The 22,599-nt window shown below is 37.8% G+C and overlaps 3 protein-coding genes and 1 long non-coding RNA gene across 7 annotated transcripts in view; 1 reads left to right on the top strand and 3 right to left on the bottom strand.

Moving 5' to 3' along the window:
- LOC128671587 (uncharacterized protein) overlaps positions 1 to 9,980 on the top strand; it is a 26,486-nt gene extending 16,506 nt beyond the window's left edge. For 2 of the 3 annotated variants that reach the window (XM_053748218.1, XM_053748217.1), the window contains 10 exons: positions 2,083 to 2,339; positions 2,693 to 2,899; positions 3,139 to 3,355; positions 4,145 to 4,406; positions 4,765 to 5,041; positions 5,344 to 5,548; positions 6,000 to 6,233; positions 6,406 to 6,477; positions 6,897 to 7,051; positions 7,643 to 9,980. In XM_053748218.1, coding sequence (XP_053604193.1) covers positions 2,083 to 2,339; positions 2,693 to 2,899; positions 3,139 to 3,355; positions 4,145 to 4,406; positions 4,765 to 5,041; positions 5,344 to 5,548; positions 6,000 to 6,233; positions 6,406 to 6,477; positions 6,897 to 7,051; positions 7,643 to 7,861 — 2,105 coding nt within the window. In that variant the 3' untranslated portion in view covers positions 7,862 to 9,980. The remainder of the gene's footprint in view (positions 1 to 2,082; positions 2,340 to 2,692; positions 2,900 to 3,138; positions 3,356 to 4,144; positions 4,407 to 4,764; positions 5,042 to 5,343; positions 5,549 to 5,999; positions 6,234 to 6,405; positions 6,478 to 6,896; positions 7,052 to 7,642) is intronic. The other variant, XM_053748219.1, reaches the window with a different exon arrangement.
- Positions 8,973 to 15,597, bottom strand: LOC128671588 (uncharacterized protein). Its single transcript, XM_053748220.2, has 9 exons — positions 15,179 to 15,597; positions 14,592 to 14,859; positions 14,206 to 14,334; positions 13,705 to 13,820; positions 13,027 to 13,183; positions 12,424 to 12,561; positions 11,826 to 11,938; positions 11,476 to 11,578; positions 8,973 to 11,118 (listed from the first exon to the last, which is right to left on the bottom strand). The coding sequence occupies exons 1-9, from the start codon at positions 15,304 to 15,306 to the stop codon at positions 11,038 to 11,040; spliced, it is 1,233 nt and encodes a 410-aa protein (XP_053604195.1). The 5' UTR covers positions 15,307 to 15,597; the 3' UTR covers positions 8,973 to 11,037.
- Positions 15,598 to 15,942: 345 nt separating this feature from the next.
- Positions 15,943 to 19,659, bottom strand: LOC128671586 (uncharacterized). Its single transcript, XR_010369937.1, has 3 exons — positions 19,181 to 19,659; positions 16,878 to 18,488; positions 15,943 to 16,693 (listed from the first exon to the last, which is right to left on the bottom strand). It is a non-coding gene; the product is annotated as an uncharacterized LOC128671586 (long non-coding RNA).
- Positions 19,660 to 19,819: 160 nt separating this feature from the next.
- LOC128671591 (uncharacterized) lies at positions 19,820 to 21,957 on the bottom strand. Of its 2 annotated transcripts, XM_053748225.1 has the most exons (3): positions 21,824 to 21,957; positions 20,425 to 21,045; positions 19,820 to 20,370 (listed from the first exon to the last, which is right to left on the bottom strand). In XM_053748225.1, exons 2-3 carry the CDS (start codon positions 20,806 to 20,808, stop codon positions 19,843 to 19,845), a joined length of 912 nt encoding a protein of 303 aa, XP_053604200.1. In that variant the 5' UTR covers positions 20,809 to 21,045; positions 21,824 to 21,957; the 3' UTR covers positions 19,820 to 19,842. The 2 variants fall into 2 exon arrangements, with proteins under 2 accessions (XP_053604200.1, XP_053604199.1); XM_053748224.1 differs by having other exon boundaries at positions 19,820 to 21,045.
- Positions 21,958 to 22,599: the final 642 nt, after the last annotated feature.

Raw genomic sequence — 22,599 nt, forward strand, 5'->3', positions numbered from 1 at the left:
TTGTATTATCTACATCTATTTATCGGCACATTCGCCACTCACTGCACCAGACATTGCATTAGCGCTCCGACTGCAACATATCTCTGACGTCACGGTGCATAGAGGTGACCGAGTGAACGGCCTCGCTTTGTCTGCGGCTCGTTATCCTTGGGCATCCTTGCGAGGACTCACGCACCTCTCACATCATCATGATGCCTTAGTCATTCGCAGGATATTTTGTCCCTTTGGGAACAAGATATCCTTAAGGGCGCCACCACATAATTTATGTAAAAGGGGCGGGGAAAGATTGTTTATTTTGTGCTCTCTCGACGACCTCGGTGGCGCAGTTGTAAAGTTCTTGCCACTGAACCGAGAGGACCCGGGTTCGATCCCCGGCCGGGTCATGATGGAAAACGATCTTTTTCTGATTGGCCCGGGTCTTGGATGTTTATCTATATATGTATTTGTTATAAATTATAGTATCGTTGAGTTGGTATCCCATAACACAAGTCTCGAACTTACTTTGGGGCTAGCTCAATCTGTGTGGTTTGTCCTCATTTATTTATTTATTTATTATTTATCTCTTGTGGCGCTGGGTGGTCTCGTGGGTGGTGATTTTACTAATTTTAAATACAGTTAATACTTACTACCTGCGTAGCAACTATCTTCTTTTTCTTTAAACAAACGTAGTAATTTTCATTCGAAATATGACTTAAAGTATTTCAACGTATATTCGTGAAACAGTCGTATTTGGCATCAAGTCAAATTTTCCTTTTTCGATTATTTAAATTAGAACTGCCATTTTTATTGCAGTGTCCTGCATGTCCTGTAAATCTTCTACACTTTCAAAGAAATATCCTGTGGATGGAATTTCTGCGATATATTAAATCTCTTCGTCCTTATGCTACCCTAGTCGTTGCCGACGTCATGTCGACCATTTCGGTGTAACAAATTGCGCTTCCCAGAATGGCGGCTGTTTCAACATAACCATAAAACGCGTATCCTTTAGTCGTAAAAGGGAAAGGACGAAATGATCTCCTGGCAACCTCTGCGACCCTGCTAGTTGTTGACGTCATTCCAATAGAACCCACATCCCTTGGGTACCTCCCGGACATTGACCTCCATTATGACTTGCCTATTGGCTCAAGACAAGGGTAGGAGTGGGAAATGGAAATACTTTTTTTTTGTTATTTCTACACTCTGTATTTTTTACTTGAGAACTGTCGCTATGGAATTTATGCCTTTTAAGAAGCAGTCTGTTGATGTTTAGGACAGTTTTTAGAAAAGCTCCTCTTTTGTTGAAATATATTTTTATTTTATTACGATAATAAAATCCTTTACTACAAAGGAACCTAAAACAATATGAAAACAGCTGGACTATGTCCCGCGCCACGCCGCCGCCGCCGCTGACGGAACGCCCTAAAACGCACACAGCCGCCACCGCCGCGCCGCCCCAAAACGCGAGCTTTGCAGTAGGAGGGTGTTAATTGCCCTTCGTTGTCCCTTTCGCACCCGAGAGCTTTTGGAGAAAGCTCCTTTGCAGGCCTCCGCGTGCGTCATGCCATCCTGGTACATTCCCGCGCTACAAACGCCGCTGTCGCTAGCCGCTTCTCCTTCTGATGAACTTTTTTAGGAATATGCCCTATGAAGGAGATGCATAGAGCAAGCTTTCTCACTCGATGTAGGGAGAAAGAGCCATATTCATTACGATGGTCCTTGACAAATTTAATTAAATGGGAAAACATAACATTAGAAAAGAAATTTAAGGGTATACTCAAAAAATTGTAACAGATTTGCCTGAAGTTATGTAAAAATACCTAAGAGATTTCCCAAAAAATCGTCATTATTATCGCAATTATATACCGACGAAATTGCATAAAATGTGTCACTCCATAGAAGTTATGTTAAGGCTAAAATGGTCTGTGTTATGTAACTACATATTAAAATTAATAATAGGCCTGGAAATCATTAAATTTGTGAAAGAAGAAAAAGAGGTGAAACATGACAAAATAAGTATAGTAAAATTGGTAAAAGCGAAAATTTTTAACAGTTAGTCCTCAGGAGACAAAATTAATATTTTACAATAATGTCGTGTATTTTCAGCATGTCTCGGCGCTCGTTTCACCACGACTTCGATGCCCGCGCCTGCGGCCTCCACGTCCACGCCACCCCCGTCGACCGCAGCTCGCACTACGCTGGTCTTCGACGATCTGCCCTCAGCTATGCCGTCAGTCTGCACGGACGCGAACAGCATACACAGCCCCCTAGCCAGACTCCGCAGTGCCATGAGGAACAAGGGATACACACAAATGAATGCTTTCTTTGATGCATTCATTATTTTTTTCAGTGATGAGCATTTGGTGAGTTGGTTTCATGATGGTTGTTATTTCCTTGTAATTAAGTACTATAATATATTAAATATAAACTAGATATACGAAACATACATATTTAAAGAACAGGACCACCGACCGATTATTTTACTAAGTAAAAAATTACTCGATAAATTTATAATTGCTAATACAAATCGCCTTTTTGGATTCAGTATTGAATAATGCTATCTAGTAACTTTTTACCAGGTATTGTTTGTAACTAAACTCTTTATTGCACAAAGAAAATATATTCAGAGAAAGCAACAAAATGAGATGCTTACAAAGGCAATAAACAGAATTGTGGATCAGTAAAATTATTATTTTTCAATTATTTTGTTGTTCAGAGCGAAGAGCCGTCAAAGGAAGAGCGTCGCCTGGAATACTTCTCAGGCTGGGATGGGGCAGGCACAGGCGTGGTGATGGGGGACGGCGGGGCCGCTCTGTGGGTCACCAGTGGCGAGGTGCAGCGGGCCAGGGCTTCCGTCTCCTGCGCTTGGGACGTTATAGACTCTGATAACCTCAGCCAGCCCATCATACCTGAGTGGATTTCGGTAGTGAAGCTATTTTATTATAATATTTTTTTATAGCTAGGACCACAATGACATTCGCCTGTAGCGATAGTTTATCTATTATACATACAACGATGCCGAAATAACAATAAAAAATAATGTTTGTTTTTTCGGATCCCTGGTGCTACTAGGAGGAAAGATCATCGATGATTTTCCCAAGGGCCGGCACCAAAGGGTAGACATCACTGCTTAAAATCTACCAACCACCGATCAACTTTCAGGATAAAATAGGTCGCACAGGCCGCGTGGGTGCAGACGCTCGTCTGACCTCTGTCAACGAGTGGCAGCTCCTGTCCAGCCACCTGCAGCAGATGGGGCTGACGCTGATCCACACACCCACGCTCCTCGACCAGTTGTGGAATGAAGAGCTGGACCCGGACAGGCGCCGGCCTGACTTCTCCAAGATTGTGGCTAATTTGCATGTCATGGAATATACTGGTCAGTTCTTTTTTATGGGGATTATTAGTATGTTAACTTTATGAATAAAATAAGGGTGATTCTATGATGTTGTACTACTGTAGTTGTACCTATTTCATGGATTCAACATAGTTCATCAAATAATAGGTCGCCGTCGCGTATGCCTTTGTAAACTTTAATATCTATGTTACTTGTATATAAACGTATTAAAAACTAAAAATTTAAAATTTTTTATCCATGATTTATATATAGATTAAAGATGATGTATAATAGTATTATACATTAAGATCATAAAATAAATAAATATTAGTTCCTTACATAAGAAATTGACGTTTTGTTGTACTGGCCACTTTAATCACAAATTTCTCCTCTTTGGTTAGGAATTCCAAATGCAAATTCATACAGCCACGCTGCTTCACAACAACATTAGACCACACACTGCACAACAGAAGGCTACCAAATTAGAGGAGCTTCAATTGGAATGTCCAAGACATCCACCGTACTCCCCGGACCTAGCTCCAACAGATTACCATTTTTTCGATTTGAATAACTTCTTCCAACGGAAAAAAATTCAATTCCGATAGGGCAGTCCAAACCACCTTCAAAGATTTTATTGATTCCCGTCCGAATGATTTTTAGTAAAGGGATCAATGAACTACCTATGAGATGGCAAAAGTGCATAGATAATAATGGTTCTTACTTTGATTAAATATATATATTATATTAAAAAATATTCGACTTTTGTTCCTCCTATACCAAACGCCAATTTCTTATGGAAGTTTGTCTATATAAGTTCAATTTTAAAACAAGGTATGACATGGCGAGACAAGGTGACGAAAGTTCGCGAAGAATTGCAAACTATGGGCGCTGACGCCATGGTGGTGACAGCCTTGGATGAAGTGGCGTGGTTGCTAAATGTGCGTGGAAAGGATCTGCCCTACTCGCCCCTTCTGAAGGCGTTTGTTGTCATCAGCACCAAAGAAGTCAGGGTGTACGCCCCGCCTGGGAAACTGTCTATGCCAGTCAGAGAAGTGCTGGCAGTGTATAACTGCTTTACGAATAATTGCACCAGGTTTGTTCTTGTTTTAAACTCTAGAAAAGAATCTTCATCACAAAAATATGTTTGGAACAACATTTGGGTAATCCTAATTACGCTATATTCTGCACAGATCTCTTACGGAATAAACGTAACCTAGAGTCATAAGATATGAAAAGCCACATTTAGTAGCGTTTTTTTTTCTTCATATTTTGAATATAGAAATGTTATGATAAACTTCCCGTCTTATCGTCTCAATAGTAGTTATAATTTACACACAATAGGAACAACCTATTTACTTGCTATTGAGAAGCTTAGCAGAATAATATCCATTGTGTCTTTTCAATTCTAGGTCGCGACTTATTGCGTCTAAATAGTACATTAATTCTTTCAGGGTTCAAGAATACACCAATATTTACGCGGACCTGCGGCGAGCTACAGAGAGCAAAATCCTCATTCCCACGGCGGGTACCTTCCACCGTGGTGCTTCGGCGGCCATAGCGCAGAGCGTGCCGCAAGCCAAGCGGCTGTACCTCATGTCGCCCATCATCTATCTGAAGGCGCAGAAGAATGAAGCGGAGAGGAAGGGAATGAAGAAGGCGCATTTGAGAGACGCGGTCGCGATGTGCACTGTGCTTAGTTATTTGGAGCAAAGACGGGTGAATATCGGTGTAAGGCATCGGTAATAGGTACTGGTTAAAAAAAAAAAACATTAATATTATATGCCTGTTTGTTTTTGAAATAAATGAACAGGCTAAGACAATTTTTTCCCTGGTTGTTGTCCAGACACAAAATATAATAATAAATAACAATTAATTGCTTTTCTCTTTCTCTCATTTGAGAGTTTATTCAGTGTGTTCCTCGGCCATTAGACGTCGGAACTGGGAAGAATAAATGAAGTTATTTCGAAGCTTTTGAGTTAAATAAACTGAAGGTATGATTGGATTGTATTTTTGTTCGTCCTATCTTTCAGACAAACGCCTACACTGAAATTACAGTAGCCAAGATGGTGGACATGACGCGTGAAACGCAAGCGGGTTTTGTCAGCGCCTCCATGAAGACCCTGGTGGCTTTCGGCCCCAACGGGGCTGATCCATACTACGTACCGACTGTGGCGTCAGCAAGGCGGATATTTACTAACTCCACTATGGTTATACGCTCCGGGGGACAGTACGATGGTGAGTTCTTTAAGGCGCTTTGACACCCGCACACTAACGCCACAACCACATTTTTATCAATTTCTGTTACTTATTTTTTAACGAAAAATAAAAAAGTATTTTAAAATGTTACATTATTCCACACTCGATAAATAATTTTAGTAGAAAATAGTTTTTCAGGGCGCAAAGCGCCTTAAAAGATTGGTGGCTATTATACGCTCCGGGGAACGGTATAACAGTGAAAACTTTACCACTGTTATATAATATGTTATTGAGGCAATGCGCCCAGTAAAACAATAAAAACTCATTCATTAACTTAATGTATTGTACAAAATATAGTGCACCAAACCTGTTTTTTGTATGACAAATTAGAGTACACCCATCCCCGAGGGATACAATAATAATCATTATTTCATGGGGTGTTAGCTGGCATTAGTTACATTGGAACTAAAAATCATTTTTATCCAAACAGAGGGTACAACAGTAATAACGCGCACGGTCCACTACGGGAGGCCTACCAAAGACGACCGCCGCGCTTACACCACGGTGTTGCGGTCGATAGCCGCGCTGTCGACGCTGCAGTGGCCTTCGGCGCTGCCAGCTGCTCACCTGGACCCGGTGGCTAGGGCTCCGCTGTGGGCCGCCAATCAGGACTACTCTCATCCCACTGGACATGGCGTAGGAGCCGCTCTGAATAGACTTGAAGGTTTTATCTCTTTTTATGCATCAAATACCAATGCCATTATTGGTACTTACCTAGAGTAGAATATAGGTACACTAAAGACGAAGAGAGATAGAAATTACACTAAAGACCACAAGTTGAATAAAGTTCATTCATATAACCTAGTGGATATCTAGCCTTATTATCATTTTTCCAGACCCCGTGGTAATCGATTACCGACAGGACGTCAACTTACACACGCTTAGAGAAGGGTACTACATCACAACTGGTAAGACAAAAACATTACTTACAATTCCTAGCACCAAATTCTAAGCTGTTATCTACAGCAAAAGTTCTTACAAAATCGTTGCCTCATTCTTTATGTATCCTACACCACTATCGGCGAACTCTGACCGGCATCTGTCATGCGAACGTACATTGTATAGTTTGTATGTGAGCTTACTTATTATAAGGAGGGAGGGCAAGGGAAAACCAGCAATGTACAGCGTAACAGCCAAGTTTAACGAACTGATTGTCGAGTCATTAGAGAAAAAATGAGCATTTTCATTACTCTCTACTTGTGTTTATAGATATACATATAGAGTAAATGGGAAACGAAGTACAATGCCATTGTACTTAATTTCCTATTTGTAAGTTTTATAGTGACACTATTATGTTACGTAAGTACATAAATTGATTTCTGTTCAGAACCAGCGTGGTACGATACCGGAAGGTTCGGAGTGCGACTAGGCAATGTGCTGGAGGTGGTGACGAAGCCTCATGGCTACTTCCGCTTCCGGGAAGCCACACTCGTACCCTTCGAACCTAACCTCATCGATAAGGCTATGCTCACAGATTATGAGGTGAGTTGGTATCTTTTGTATAGGGTTACTTTAATTGTAATTGTAAAGCCGGCTCCACACTATCGGTAAACTGAGACAAATACATGAATGAACATTGCGTATTTTGTATGTAAGCTTTTTTACCACAAGGAGAATCAGTAATGTGGGTCGAAACCTCCAACTTTGAAAGGAGAAACTCGTCCTCGAACTGTTTGCCAATATTGTCGAGCCGAATACTTAAACATCAGCAACCTCACAGGACTAGATAACTAAACTCCAGTTCTTCCAGTATAATCTTTCAGTTTTATCTAGTCTTGATAAAGTTAGTTACTTTCATACAAAAAGAAAATGCCTTGCCAAGGAATTTGTGTAGCTTGTGTCGTTGACTAAGAGCCATGTACCATTGCCCAGTCGCGCTCCGTGGTATTGTCGTCCGTTGACACACAACGCTGAAAGTGTATCTACCTATAAAGTTTCCACGTGTCAAAACCTATAGAAAACAACGGAGCTACAACGTTCACGTACAATGGAGCAATGGCTCTAATTGTCAATCAAGTTATTTATGCGTCAAAAATATTGCAATCCACCTGTATCCCACGAATCATTTAACAGATAAACTGGCTGAACGACTACAACAGCCGGATACGGAGCACCGTGGGTCCAGAGCTGAAGGAGCAAGGTCTATTCGACGTGTTCTACTGGATGTCCAACAAGACCGCGCCCTACACGCTGCCCTCCAAACAAAAGATGGCACTGCGGGGCGCCGGCTATTCCAACCAAGCCAACTTGCTCTCTCTAGTCACTTTGTTCTTAGCTTTTCTGTTAGCGTGATCATTTTGTAATTGAACTATTTTGCATAACTATATAGATATTGAAATTGGTAGAATGGTTCGAAAATATTTAAGTGTTATATTAAATGAACAAGCTAAAAAATGTGTACGCTTTTGCATGGTTCAATTTATAGTGAGTTTTGTAAAAAATGTTGCATTTTTGTGATATCCATTTTGGGAATGTCTGTATCTGAATATATGTATGTAGGTATTAGGTATTTAAAATGTATTGGAAAAATAACAGTAAATATGCACATCATAATTTTGTGATTAAAGATAGATTAGTGCATTTAACTATTTATTTAACAGCATTGATATCCAAAATGGTGCCTAGAACTAATTTGACCTTTGCAATTTAACCAAAAAAATACGGTGCATTTGTCAATTTTCTTTTAGTAAAACTACTTAATTAAAATCACAATAAATAAATACTATTTATTTGCATAAATATACCTAACCTCTGCAAATAAATATCAATATTTTAATAGTCTGCACTTTGGTCATTCATTGTTTGTGAATGTGCTTATAATTATTGAAAAATAATCGTTGGTAATTTGATAATGGTTTAGGTAGCTTAACTTTAGGTTTTAAATATAATTTATTGTATTAAAAAATTTCGAAACATATCGAGCACCGAGTGCCTTATTAAAATGTAGTCTGTATAAACAGCTTGTAATTAAGATAGTGATGTTATTATATTGAATCTATTTATCGACATCGTGTACATATCGTCATTCGTATAGGATCTTCCAGTAAGCGTAATGTAGAAGCGCGCATTAACACTACTGCCCTGAAAAATTGTTCAGAATTGTTTTATGTGTTTTTGTAATCGATTTACAGAGTGACACTTTAACATTGAAAAGGCAGGCAAAATACTTTTTAAATTTCAAAAATCTACCGAAAATTAAAACTGACCAGTATGTAGCGCGAAGATCATTATTATGAATATATGAGAGGACTCAGTTTGAGAATCACCTGGGAAATGTAGATGCACGATTCTTTGTGAAACAATGTTTTGGTCCATGTGTAGTAATCGATGTAGCCTGTGTAGGTATCTAAAAATATATGGAACATACTGCAGGTATAAAGCAATTATGACTAAAATAAAAGCCTTATTGAAATTGAATACTTTATTCACATTGGTCCGTATTAGTAATAATCACACATACACAAGTCCCTGTTCTTATCACTACACAGTTATTGCACACACATTTTTTAATTGACATAATAAAGTATAGGAAAAGCGATATGTCTATTAGATAAAAATAAATCAACATCATTTTAAAAAAATGCGCAGTATTAAACATGTTTTAAAAAACCGTAATACCGGCTACAAGCTACAGGACAGATGCCGCATGCCGACGCGAATGCATGAACATTGCGTAGTTTGTATGAGTGCTTTTATTTACTGCAATGAAAAACCAACAATGTATGTCGTATACGCCAAGTTCGGCGAACTGATCCGCGACAGTGTGTAGCCGGCATAATATAATACAAATAAATGCTAGGCACTAAATATGGCAACTCGAAACCAATATTATTTTATATGCGTACGAATACACATCAAGTAAATCCAGCCTAAGAAATATATTAGAGGTACATTTTGTTAACATTATATTTTATATAAATAGCGTGTGCAGTATAAGTAATCACTTTACACATAATCACAACATCAACCCCAGACGTCAAACGTTAATATACATCGATTTAATATTTTTTAATTTGTTAATCTAAGCTTCAGTCTTCGGCTGTGCCTCTTACATATTATCACAAATACATATAAAGCCCTCACTACAACCATCACTGAAATTTTTTTAGCTAACAGAAAATTCCGTCTCCACTCAAAAACCCAAAAATTTTGTGAATAAGTAATCAAATCATGTAAATTTTGATGAGAATAATGTGAAGATTCATTCGATGCGATATTTTCAAATTATTGTTAAGGCATAATGTAGATGTATTTATATAGCCGCTTATTGTCTGTCTTAAATAAATTAAAGCCTGTAAAATATACTAAACAGAGTTAATCTTTCGGAATAAATATATTTATGAATATTTCTTGTGATGGAACATTCTTATAACAATGCATTTAACAATAAATTTATAATCTATAGCCTGAATATGACTTTGATTAAGATCTTTATAATACCTTGTATTTTAGTAGTCTAGATCTATTGATAAAATTAACAAGACACACTAAAGTATTCCTAAAAATCAACAACATAAAATCCAGATTACCGTAGCAAATAGCATGGGAATGTAATAATACATTCACAGGATAAAAATATCCCACCAAGCTCCTAGAATAATGTCTATCGGCCCCATGGTTTATGAACAAAACAATAACCGAATGACTATATCAGCGCAAACCTTTGGCCTTTCAGTCATAATCATCGTCGACGGCAGCCCTTTAGATATAGGCCTCTTTCACTTTATGCCATCCACATCATTACCAATTTCTAAACCATTGACTTCCGAATTATGCCAACGACCCATCCACGCCTTGCCGGGTATTTTCACTACACTAAATTAAAGCGTAAATGGAAATAAATGCTTTGCAAGATAAATATTCTAACATTTGAACACACCTAACTACATTTAACAGTATAATTTTGGTAAACAATAAATACGATACCTCTATTTTAATACTTATGATTTAAAGGCGTGTATTCACTGGGTTTTAAAAAATGTGGCAAATGTTTCATCTTTCTCTTACTTCTTATAGATCGGATATTGGGATGTATATTTCATTCTATGATGAAAAAAAATACGATCAGGGATTTAGATCTAAAGACCTCAATTTTATATTGTTCATAAAAAAATATACTAAATATGTAATGAAACTTAATGAAGTTGCCTTTTTATTTTTTATTACATAAAAAGGCTTTCGCAGGAAGTGCTATGTAGGTACACTCGATGTGAGATTATAGCGCGATTCGAAAACGAGCGCTACAATAAGGCATGCCCATATAATGATTAGTATATAGAAAAAGTTCATTCCACAATTGTCAAACACTTCAAGAGTAAATACACAAACATCCGATCTTTACTCATTGCAACATTTTTACACGAGATAAAACAATTCAACTTTTAAAAGGCTAGTAAGGAAGCGCCGAGTGAACACACGGCTTACAAAGGAACCCTAGAATTATTTACTTATTAATCTTATGGTTGTATTCACCTCATGGTGACAATGGTAGTCCTCAGGTCCACCATTTCTACCGGCGCTTTATCGTCCAGGATTATGTGTTTTACTTCCTGTAACCAAAATTTTTGATTTGGATGATTTCGTTATATAACTGGCTGCTTTGCCTCTCGTCAGCACTTTTTGAGAATGCTGTTGTTGCTTAGCTGTTCAAGCTTCTTACCACTTAGTTGGAGTGGAAAGGTCAAATTGACTATTATGCTGAAGGACAAATTATTGGAAAGGTCATTTAGCTTACGAGCCCATTTTAAAGTGAAAACGTTTTGTTCTCAGAGCTTTGCATATTACAGTCCAAGAACATTTCGCTTCCAAAACCTTCTGATACCAAAAGGTAATATTTTAAAAGCAGGAATCACAAGCCTAGTCGTCGCATCTAGTCGCGTCGCATAAAAAGAAAATAGGTGACTCACATAGAATAGAGGGGGGTCCTTGGGGTGGGGATGGAAACCGGTCTGGCGGCAGTTCGCGATGAAGTTCATGCCGTAGTCCGGAGTCAGCGCGAAAAATCCCGTCCTGTTTGTTACATTTAAAGTTATAAATTTCCTTATCAATTCAAATATATGTTACTGTTGGCGTTCACTATTTTAGTACGTACATTAGGCATTTTATTTATCGCAACTTCCGATATAATCACTTCATTTTAACGGCTGCATTGCAGCTGCAATGTAACATACGACATCCATGGGTGGATATTGAGTGGTCCTATTTTAGGGCGGAACCACACGCCAAAATTGTCATCTATCTTATAATAAGCACTTACTCATCATATTTGGGCGCGCAGACTATGGCGATAGCTTCGGGCATCATGAGCTGGTAGGAGCACTGCGTGTGGAGGTCCACCGACGACAGGAACGCCGTCTGAGTCGGGTGCGTCTGGAAATACAACACGCGGGATTATTATATGACGTGAAAAAGTGCCTGTGAAAGCTTAATTTCTGAATAAATGATTTGATTTTGATATTAAATATTAATCACTTCTGGTAAAATTTTAAATTACATAAGAGTGTGTAAAAAGAGTTACATACTACTGGCAATTTAGAATGAACACTGCTAAAAAGAGATTCCGAAAGAAACTCTTTTAAACAGTGTGTTGGCTATCATGCCAGTAGGGCTTACCAACTACCATTGTTACAAAGTACTTACATAAAGTAAATCGAAGTACACAAGTAAAGTAAATGATCAAAAAGTATTCAAAAACCTGTTGTAAATATATGAAAATCGAGCTGATTCATTGTGGTTAACGGTATTAGTTTTACGGTTAAGTTATACTATTGTATATTCAAATCATATGTAAAGCCGTTTATTGAGCCTTAAGTCCAATAAATGAAAAAAATAACGAATAAAAGTGTCATAATTACGTGAATCCATCCTAAGGTGATGAGGCTGTGCTGGTCCTGGTAGTAGAAGATCTCCTCCTCGTTGTTGGTGACGCACGAGTCCGGCGTGCCCGATTGCTTGGGCACGACCACGTGCGTTATCTTCAGCTGATCGCGCTCCTAAACGGCAATATATACAGGGTGACTTTTTGATCGTCGGTGACTTTTCCGTCTACATACTCAGTCAAATAAATCAAAATTGTTTATTTCTTTAACAAAATTGGTTCATAAGTTTCAAGTTCATCATTCATATTGACTTTTCGTATTGGAGTAACCCAGATTCGCGAAAATAAATTCATGTGACCCATTTACATTATCCTCAAGTCAGGTATTTGATTTTGTATAGAACACAGCTGATTATTCAGATAGACACAGCTCTTGAATCCGTTGCGTAATTTTAAAGATCTAATTAATGGCTCTCATATCGGTCGAGAGTTTAACCTCTGTAGATGTAGATGAATTAAGAAAAAATAAGTTATAAATGTACAGATGTTCGTTTTAAGCCGTTATTTTTTGATAATGTACATTATGTAATATTATGAATAAAGAACGGCTTAAAACGCGTTAAACTGTGACTGTACTGACCAGTCGCCCCGCAAGCACGCCGCAAGTCTCAATGTTCTGCTTGGTGTTGGAGGCGGCGAGTGTCAGGAACCGGCTCAGTAGGACCGAGGGTACTACCACGGTGCGCACGCTCTGCGACGCCGACAGCGGCGGTAGGACTGACGTGATGCCGCTCTCCCTGGTACAACACTATAGCTTAGATAGGTTTCAGTAATAATATTAAATGGACAACAGCACATGTATCGTGAGTCCATTGGCAGATATTTGTGGTCAAATATTTTCTCGCACTGGGATTCGAACCCATGACCATATAACGGATCGGGCTGGTGACTCTGGCGATTTTTGTGTGAATCAGATGCTGTATATAGATAATAGTTCACTCTCTCATTTTAAAGTTTTCCCAGTTAAGTCCACAGCTGTTAAGCTCAGACACTAAGGACTCAGAGTCCGCTTTCCTACTTTTTCTCCTCCACTTGGCATGGTTTTTGGCATTCTTAAACGTTTTTGACAACGACAAGCCAGCTCTTTTTGGGTTTGACCCTTCTGCCAGGCCAGTATGGGATCGGCACGGTCAGGCATTTGTTCGCTACGTAATTTGGTGTGTTGATATAAATCTATACCAATATTATAAATATGAAAATGTATTGCTCCTGCGTGTAAGAGTGTAATGAAATACATTACATCTATATGTGTACTCACTCGTGATGTGGCCTGGAGGGCGGTATGAGGGGCGCGCGGGGCGGGGAGCTGGCGAAGTCGTCCGGGTACAGCACGCCGTCCACCGGCGGCGCCGACGGCGACACCGCCCACTCATCCTATAATACACAACCGCCAATACTACAACTCACAGTAAAACCAATTCGACGCTAATAGTAGGCAGACTAGACGAAGGTGAAATCTGCCTTACTTTCTCGTGCCTAACTCTTCTGCCTAATTTTCATTTTATTTTATTTTATTGTCAACAATATTTTAAATAAGAATTCTTATATTTGTTTATGTAAATTTAATTAAAATAAGCAGGTTAGAAGATCCTACTTTTTTGCTCTAAACTTCTAAAGCATTTTGAGATTTTATTTTATGCTCTAGAGCTGAAAATCTAATTTTAAGTGGCTTACATCCAATCACAATGTCAAACATAAGAAGTGAAATAAAAAAAAATATACTAATAATTATGACTTAGTGGTGGATATAAATACAAACCACATGAGTAAGATGAGGTTTATTGGAATGGGAGTGACTCTTATTTTCATCGGCTTGCAAACGCTCCGCTAACTTTGCATCATCACGCTCCTGTCTTCTGCGCTCCTCTTCAGACTTCTTCCTTTTTGCCTGATAAAATATAGTTAGAGGGAAATGTTTAAGTTGGAATTAGTTTAGTTTGTATTCAATTTGTTTACAGTAAAATGTAATGAACAAGAAAAATGTCAAAACTTAAATAAGTGATATTGAGAAAATGTAGTCATGACTGACTGTCCGCCCACCATCACCGACAGTAGCCTATATGTCTGACCTCTTTCTATTCTAAATTAATCAAAATTAAGCCATGAGAGTGACACACAAGCACACATATACTACAAATATCTAACCTCATTTTCCACGTAATGAGCATGTTCTGTAGTGTAATGATCTAACAACTTCTGCTTGAGCTTCTCTGCTTTAGAGATGACCTCTTTCAGCATGGCCTGGTTCACCGCTTTCATCTGCGCAGGCACTGTGGGGTAGTCTGGATGTTTGCGGATCTTCTCCAGAAACAATGTCATGAATTTCATGTACAATATGTACGCATTCTCTAAACTTCCCTCAGCATGGTAGACATTGGCCATCCTGACCATCTCCAAACCTGACCTATAGTATCTATAAAAATGTATATAATAAAATAAATCGAAATCATGAATTCTTACGATATTTATGCAAAGCCTAACAAATTGGTTAAACCAACATAATTTAGAGCTAGATTCTTTGGCCTAAAAGATTATGTATAGTGCATAAAGGTATGAGCATAATAGGGGAATATTGTATACAACTGGCATTATAGCATAGATCTACTGATGATGACAGTAAATAAGCAAAGACACAAAAACAATAATACACCTATGCATTGAGAAATTAGTCACTTAAACATCTTTACATAGTAGACAATAATTCGCACGGAAAATTCATTAAATGATGATACCTTCGCGGTGGTACATTGATATCTATCTCGACCATGGTCCCATAGTTAGCCAGCTGCTTAACTCTCACTCCAGGCTCCAATGAAGCCAATTCCACAGGGTGCTTACTTCGCCTGTCTTCCGACATCATATGATGTAATAAGATTTTCTGCTAGTACAATTTATTTGCTTATTAAAAATGTGTGTCTCTAGATATATTTACACATATTAAATCCACAAATAAATAACAGATATTAATTTCGTTTAAACAAATAGGTATAGGTATCGAACACAGCACAACACTCTTATATATCCAAGAATATTTTTGAACAAATTGAAAACAAATGTCAATTGTCACTGCCAATGTCACTGGCAAATTCACTATTTATCACGGGAAGTTGGGTCCCTATTCAATAAAGATTAGTACAAATTATACAAGTTACAAATTTGTAAAATTCTGTTCACGAAAGGTGTAAAAATGCACACATTGGTAATAAGGTACCTACTAATTCCATAGTAATAAGATACCTATCATTGTTGGCGAACGATGGAGCCACGAAATAAAAAAAAAAAATTGTCACTTCTAAAAATTGTTGACATGTAAGATTACAAATTGTAAAATGTTAAGACCTAATGAACGAACGAAATGGTAGGTACAGGTGAACTTAGGTCTGGCCGAACATAAGCAGGCTCCATCTAGGGAGACCTGCTGCTGGTATAGTTAGCTAGACTGTTCTACTAACCTAGCTAGTAGATATTGTAATAAAATTTAAAAAATACCATAATAACATATTTATTAACTATAAAATAATTAGAAAAAGAGACAGCAACAAATTCTGCGACAAATATCGTGACAACAATAGAAACAAAAAATAAATGGACAACAAAAACAGGTGCACAAAATGTACCTGGACACTTTACAAAAACTGCGTATGATATCCCAACAGGAACCGAGAAAACTACGTCGCATTGGATTATTAACACGTTTCATCATACCCTCGCATATTTTGTCTCTATCTTCATCCATTTTTCTGCAGGTTCCTTTTACCCACTCGCTTGCTCGAGTAGTTATGGCCTTCTTAAAAGAACATTTACAAGAATGTCCGGCCCTTGGACATTTGCAAATATTTCCTGAATTCTTACAATATTCAAAAGTATTTCTTGATTTTTTACAACATTCGTAAATATTTCTAGAACCATATGGGTCACAGTGTTTCATACAATCACCTGTCGCTTTCGTATAAGAGCATTCCAGTGCATTGGCTAGCGAGCATGGTAAGACTTTCATACAACCACATTTAGCTTTATTAAAAAGGTTTCTTAACTTGTTAGAGGTTTTGAAAAGAACGATTGTTTCAGGGCGTGGGCAATTAGCTCTCCGAGAAGGACAGTGAAATGGTCCTGGTGAGTTACATAGAAAAGGTTCTGTGATACAGTCACCTCCCCCTGAAACAGGCTTTATGACCCATCCTCGATCGTCTACGTAGTACAAATTGTATCGTCTCCCAGGGTCAGGATGTGATTTCTTCACACGCCACCTGGAATTTTGTATACATCGCTCATCATATCCATCAACACAAGGTACTTTACATAAATTATAATTACATGGCTGTTCGAATGAAACTTTCTTCATACATTTCTGTTCACATCCGTTTATGATTAATGTTTCATCATCGAGAATTGGGCATTTATAATTACAGGGTTTATCTACAATATACTTGCCATGACAATTTTTATCCAATCCTGGGACGGAATAGTATATGTCACCCGATGGCATTTCACAAGGATACACTTCGTTACAATCATTATTTTCATAACACGAGGAACATACGTATTTGATCAACCAATAACTCAAAGCAACCAGAAAACATGGCGCACATAATATTGCTACACTGCAAGTTAAGATACATTTGCAGCACCTCTGCCTCTTTTTATGCTGCTCGCATTTTTTGATACATTTTTCTTTCCTGTACAAATAACACCCTGGCAAATCGCCACACGGACTCATGCCACAGTCATCCAAAAACTTCACGCGATTTGGAAAACAGGATTGCATTAATCCCAAGTTTCGCATTGAGCTCGAATTACAGGAGATTTTTGTAATTATATTCGGCCTTTGACAGGGGTTATACAAGCACGAGTCCATAATCGTTGAGACTTGCGTTTGCTTCCCTGTCGCACAACATGTGAGAGACCTTGTTCGTAAGCTCCTCAAACAATCGCATACTGATGACTTGGAATTACGCTTCCCACACAATACATCTTCTGCACAACATTCATTTTTTATCTTTTTACTGCATATCTTTTTCTTGACTCTACGTAGTTTAGGAAGCTTTTTCAACTTCCAACATTTTGATATAGCTTTAGTATTTGTTCGTTTATTGCGTTTTTTCGGTGGGCGTTGGCATGGACGGTATGCGTCAACTATACACGGCGGATGGTCCAAGCATTTCAAGCGGTGACATGGAGGAACTTTATCTCGTTTACATGCTAAATCTCTAATACATTTAGGGTATGGGCATGGGTCAAATTCTGTAGCTTTACATGGTGGATCATCCAAACATTTTGGTCTATAGCATGGAGGTACTTTCTCAGTTTCACACGATTGATTTTCAAAACATTTTGGTCTATTATAGCATGGACCATCTTTTTGATTTTCACACAGTGGATCATCATAACACGTTGGTCTATAGCACGTTTCGGCGACCTTACATGGTGGATCATTAAAGCAAGGGGATACTACGCCGGCTTGACACGGGGCATCTTCACAGTAAGGACGTTGGCACGGAGCAGATTTAAGGTTACAAATCAATTCATCGCAACATCCCGGCTCACACATGCAACCTTTGCTAACAGTTGTGCATTTTAATGTTTCATCATTATTACATTGCGCTACAGCAGTGTCAGAGTCACATGTAGGTGCTACATTGCAGCTTCCCCCAATCGCCAGATTCATCTTTTTTCTTATTTGTACACATTTGGGTTCTATTGCAGCGCTTGTACACGTTGCTATATTTTTTCTGCAAGGGCTGCAACTCTTGGGTCTGTGACAATCACTCCGATTTAAATATTTATCGCAACATATTTGAGGATGGAGGGGGTAATATTTACGACAATGCCGATGCTGACCAGGATGTGGGTTTACTAAACCACGTTTATTTTGTAAACTCAATATGCTGCATGGTGAGCGAATGTCATGCGTTTCAAAACGAGTTCTTTTCTTCTTCCTTCTTTTCATGCATTTAGGAATCGGCGGCACGAGGATGCAGTCTGTATTAGTTTTTTTATTTTTCAATTTCCTCTTCTTTTTGCCGCGACATGCGTTATGTTTTGCTGGAAAATCACAAAATTGTATTAACATTTATAAAATATTAGCTTTCGCCCTCGGCTCTGTGCGCGTGAATTTCCCACAGGAGCAGTTCTTTTTTGGGGATTAAAGGTACCCTTTGTCTTTCCCCGTACTTGAAACAAATGCATGCCAAGATCAAGACGATTGATTGAGTAGATAAAGTTTGAAGAGGTAACAACTAACTTAGGTACTTTCGCATTTATAATATTAGTTAGAATAGTTAGGATTAGTGAGAACAGGAAGGTAGGAAGGTTTTTGTATTTTTAAATAAAACTATTACACTGTTGAACTGGTAAGATTTTTTGATTTGAATTCGTTTCGGGTCCCGCCTTTAGTTCAATTTCCCGTTTCCCGCTACGATTTTGCACCATTTTCCGTTACGTGTCACATTTGCCGCTATGTCCCGTCACGTTTCTCACAACGTGTCCTATACCGTTTCCTGCAATGTATCTCGTACCGCTTCTAGTAGCTATATCCACACCAAAACTCATCTCAAAGAAATGCTCCATTTTAACGTCAAAGAAGGATACTAACGAACTCAATTTCAAATGTCCTCTAAATTTGAAATTGAGTTCGTTAGTATCCCTCTTGTAAATGTAGAGGTACCTACGTAGTATTTGATATGGATTTTACTAATTCAAAAGATACAATTGGTATTAGGTCTATCTAGACTTACCTATGCACTTATTACATGGCTGAAAACATCGGGGTACTCGGCCACAAGGCAAGGGAGCAGGTTCCGAACGGCCACATCTACTACAAAATGGTTTGGGTTTCCTCAGAGTGCATGGTTTCCTTGCTGGAGTGGGAGATCCTACACATGGATATGTCACACATTTCATCTTATCTAGATTATCATCACAACGCATTACATGAAATCGATGAAAACAATCCATTTCTTGGTTGAAATAACTCGGTAGATATCTATTTTTGATTAATCATAAAAATTTAATAAATATACATAAAGTACTTAAAAATGAACGAGTAAAAAGCTCTTAAAATAAGAAGGCACCAATAAAAAAATACTTGTGAATGACTTATGTCATATTTTTATGAAATACGTCATACCGAGATTTCATATTTCTATGGTCAAACCTCTGGTGATTCGTGTCGCTGCTTGCTTCAAAGAATGATTATAGATTGGTAGTAATAAAATTTGAAATTTACAGATTTTCTGTCAATTCACTTGAGTAGTGTTATGGAATTTTCAGCAGGATCAGAATATATAACTTGATAGAAAATAATGCTGACCAAACAAAAACCTCAAGCCTAAGTAATCGACTGAACTGGATAGTAGAACACAGAAAAAAAATAGTGCAAGGAGCAATAAATAAACATTTAATGACAGTCAGAACAGCAGATGCATATGCATAAGTACAAACAAAGTAATAAAGGTGTCCAGAAGACAATGCCAGCCAAGAATAATAGTACGTAACCCAGGTTCCTCCACTGGTGGCGTAAGCTCAAATAGTGAGGATAAAACATAGGCCAGCGATGGTACAGCCACGGATGTGGGGGGTTTCTCAGGGTCATCAGGTAGCAGTCCCCCGCGGCAGCAGACCAGCGGCTCCTGTGCGCCACGGGGCGCCTTGATGACCAATGTGGTACACATCCACATGGTAAAACTCCAAGTAACCTTTGACTAAAAGGACCCAATCTTTTATTTGTCCCAGGCTGCATACAAGGACATGGTTTCCCTACCAAATATTTGAAAAATGATATCACTTTAGCTTTTCCTTTCTTACTATTTCTCGTTGGCTTCAACAGGCAATGAAATATCTTTGAGGTAAAACTTCGTTTCTCCTTACTATGTTTTCTCTTTTTCTTTTTATTTTGCTTTCTCTTTTTATTACAGCACTTTTCCACCTTCTCTTTAACTTCAATATGTTGCTTTCTTTTTTTATTACAGCACTTTTCCACCTTCTCTTTAGCTTCAAGCACAGTAAAAAGTTGTTTCCTAGCAATTTTTAATTTTGCTGCCGCCTGCAACTGCTTTTTAACTGCGAGATCCTGTCGACACCGTAATTTATTGAGTTTTTGATTTATTTGTCTCTCTTTCTTTAATAACTCCTGTTCCTTTTCAGCTAAACTAACTGCTACTTTTTGTTCAATTCCCCTACAATTAATTATAGGCCCGTTGCAACACTGCAACTCGCATAACTTTTCATTCAACCGCCTCTCTCTCTCGGACAACAGGCGGTCTTTAGCTGCTAAAGAACATATTATTCGTCGAATTTCTCTGCAATCAATTGTTGGTAATTCATCTTCGTCGTCAGTATTTTCGAAGCATTTTTTCGATACCATTGTATACAGAAATGTTCAAACGCCGGGATATTATGCATAGCATAAGATTTTCTGACCATTTCATATATATACCAACGACTACTTTTCACATCATCGTATTTTTTTATTAGCCATATTTTCTATATTTTACTTTTTTTTTTAATTTCTTGTACGTATTTATTTCTTACATCACAATTAACATATTAAACAACAATTTTTAAGTATTTCGTATTATAATGAAGATGCCATGTTGACACACTGAAATTTAGTACTTTTATAAAGATTTTTTGATAGGTAAAGATATTTCAATATAAGCAAAGCACAGCCCGCGGATATGAAGTTCTAAATCGTTTTGGTTATGGTACAATCATCTCAAGTTATCCTATAGCGGTGATAGGGCCGAGTATGCAATGAATTTGTTTAGGATATGTGCTGTCGACTCTCAGAATACAGAAAAGTCCCTAATCTAAGAGCAACTCATAAATATACATGCACAAACATACATACCTACAAGAGCAGACAACATAATCTTTCAGGAGTATATCTTTATTCAATTTCCACATTCTATTTATCTGTAGGTTAATACTAACTTAACCCGCACCCCGCAAAGTTCCGTTGTGATTTTACAACCGGCATAGCTGATGTCAACCCTCCTTGCAAATGCTACCTATAGTCTTGCCTAGCTGCCAAGACTATTTTGTCTCTTAGTTTTTTTTATTTTTATTTATTTATGTTACAATAATTTATATGAAAAATACAAGCACTACCAACAAAAACCTATATAGGTTTATACGTGGTAAGGCGAGTCACAACTCATTACAAATTTACTCAGTTAATATGTAGTTCCTAAGCATTAATTTACATTTGGTTATACTGGTTTCCAAATTAATAATTATTAGTTGCTTCATAATATGTACTCGTACATTCACGAGAGGATATGGATTGCTCCAATTTTAGGGCAGACGCCATTTTTAATTAATATTTTTATAATTATTTTATAAGTTAATCGCAGTATTATTAAAACAATACCACATACAGTCTATTTATGCATCCGCATGTGTCGGGTCAGCGGCCGCGTCCCAGTCCTGCAGGCGAGAATGCAACGACCAATGCACCAGATGACAATCAGCACCACTACACTATTGTCGTACAACACATACATTGCCTTCTCCTCAAACGATGTTCGAAACAAGCGCAAGCTGATTCTGCAATAGAACGTGATATCAGAATTGGGATCAGCGTGGAGTTAGATGAAGGTAGTGGCAATCGTTGAATTCCGTGCAAATATCTCTCAAAACCGGCAGTAGTGTGAAGCTCCCTGTTTGAACAAAGAATCTGCGAGCACAAAGGTCGGCTCTGAAATGGCTTTTTGATATTAACGGTTTTTAAATCATTATATAAATGTGATGATTGAGAGGCTATCGCGAAAATATATGACGCTACATACTGATACATGTAACATTAACGCACCTATATCTATTATATTATTACTAAGTACCGTAAAATGATTATTTACTCACCTTGCAATTAATTTTTTGTGAAATAAAATGCATCGATCATCTTACAAAATTTTCCTAATTTTCAAATTTCAATTTACTTTTGGTTTAATTGTTAAAAACCTCATCACAAAACTAAGCTTCATCAACCCTAAAACTTTATTTATCAGCTGAGTCAAAAACTTATTCCAACATAGCATTTTGACGACCTCGGTAGCGCAGTGGTAAAGTTATATATATATATATATATATATATATATATATATATATATATATATATATATATATATATATATATATATAAGGCGTGATAACA

This window comes from Plodia interpunctella, chromosome 7 (genome assembly GCF_027563975.2).
Source record: "Plodia interpunctella isolate USDA-ARS_2022_Savannah chromosome 7, ilPloInte3.2, whole genome shotgun sequence".
NCBI lineage: Eukaryota > Metazoa > Arthropoda > Insecta > Lepidoptera > Pyralidae > Plodia > Plodia interpunctella.

Bases quoted from the DNA above. Each gene is read 5' to 3' on its own strand.
- LOC128671588 (XM_053748220.2), bottom strand. From the start codon at position 15,306: ATGATGTCGGAAGACAGGCGAAGTAAGCACCCTGTGGAATTGGCTTCA. The intron at 13,821-14,205 runs GTTTGTATTTAT...TGTGTATTATAG, and splicing joins AACCTCATCTTACTCATGTG to GATGAGTGGGCGGTGTCGCC. The intron at 11,579-11,825 runs GTAAGTGCTTAT...TGTAACAAACAG, and splicing joins TGCGCGCCCAAATATGATGA to GACGGGATTTTTCGCGCTGA.
- LOC128671591 (XM_053748224.1), bottom strand. From the start codon at position 20,808: ATGGTATCGAAAAAATGCTTCGAAAATACTGACGACGAAGATGAATTA.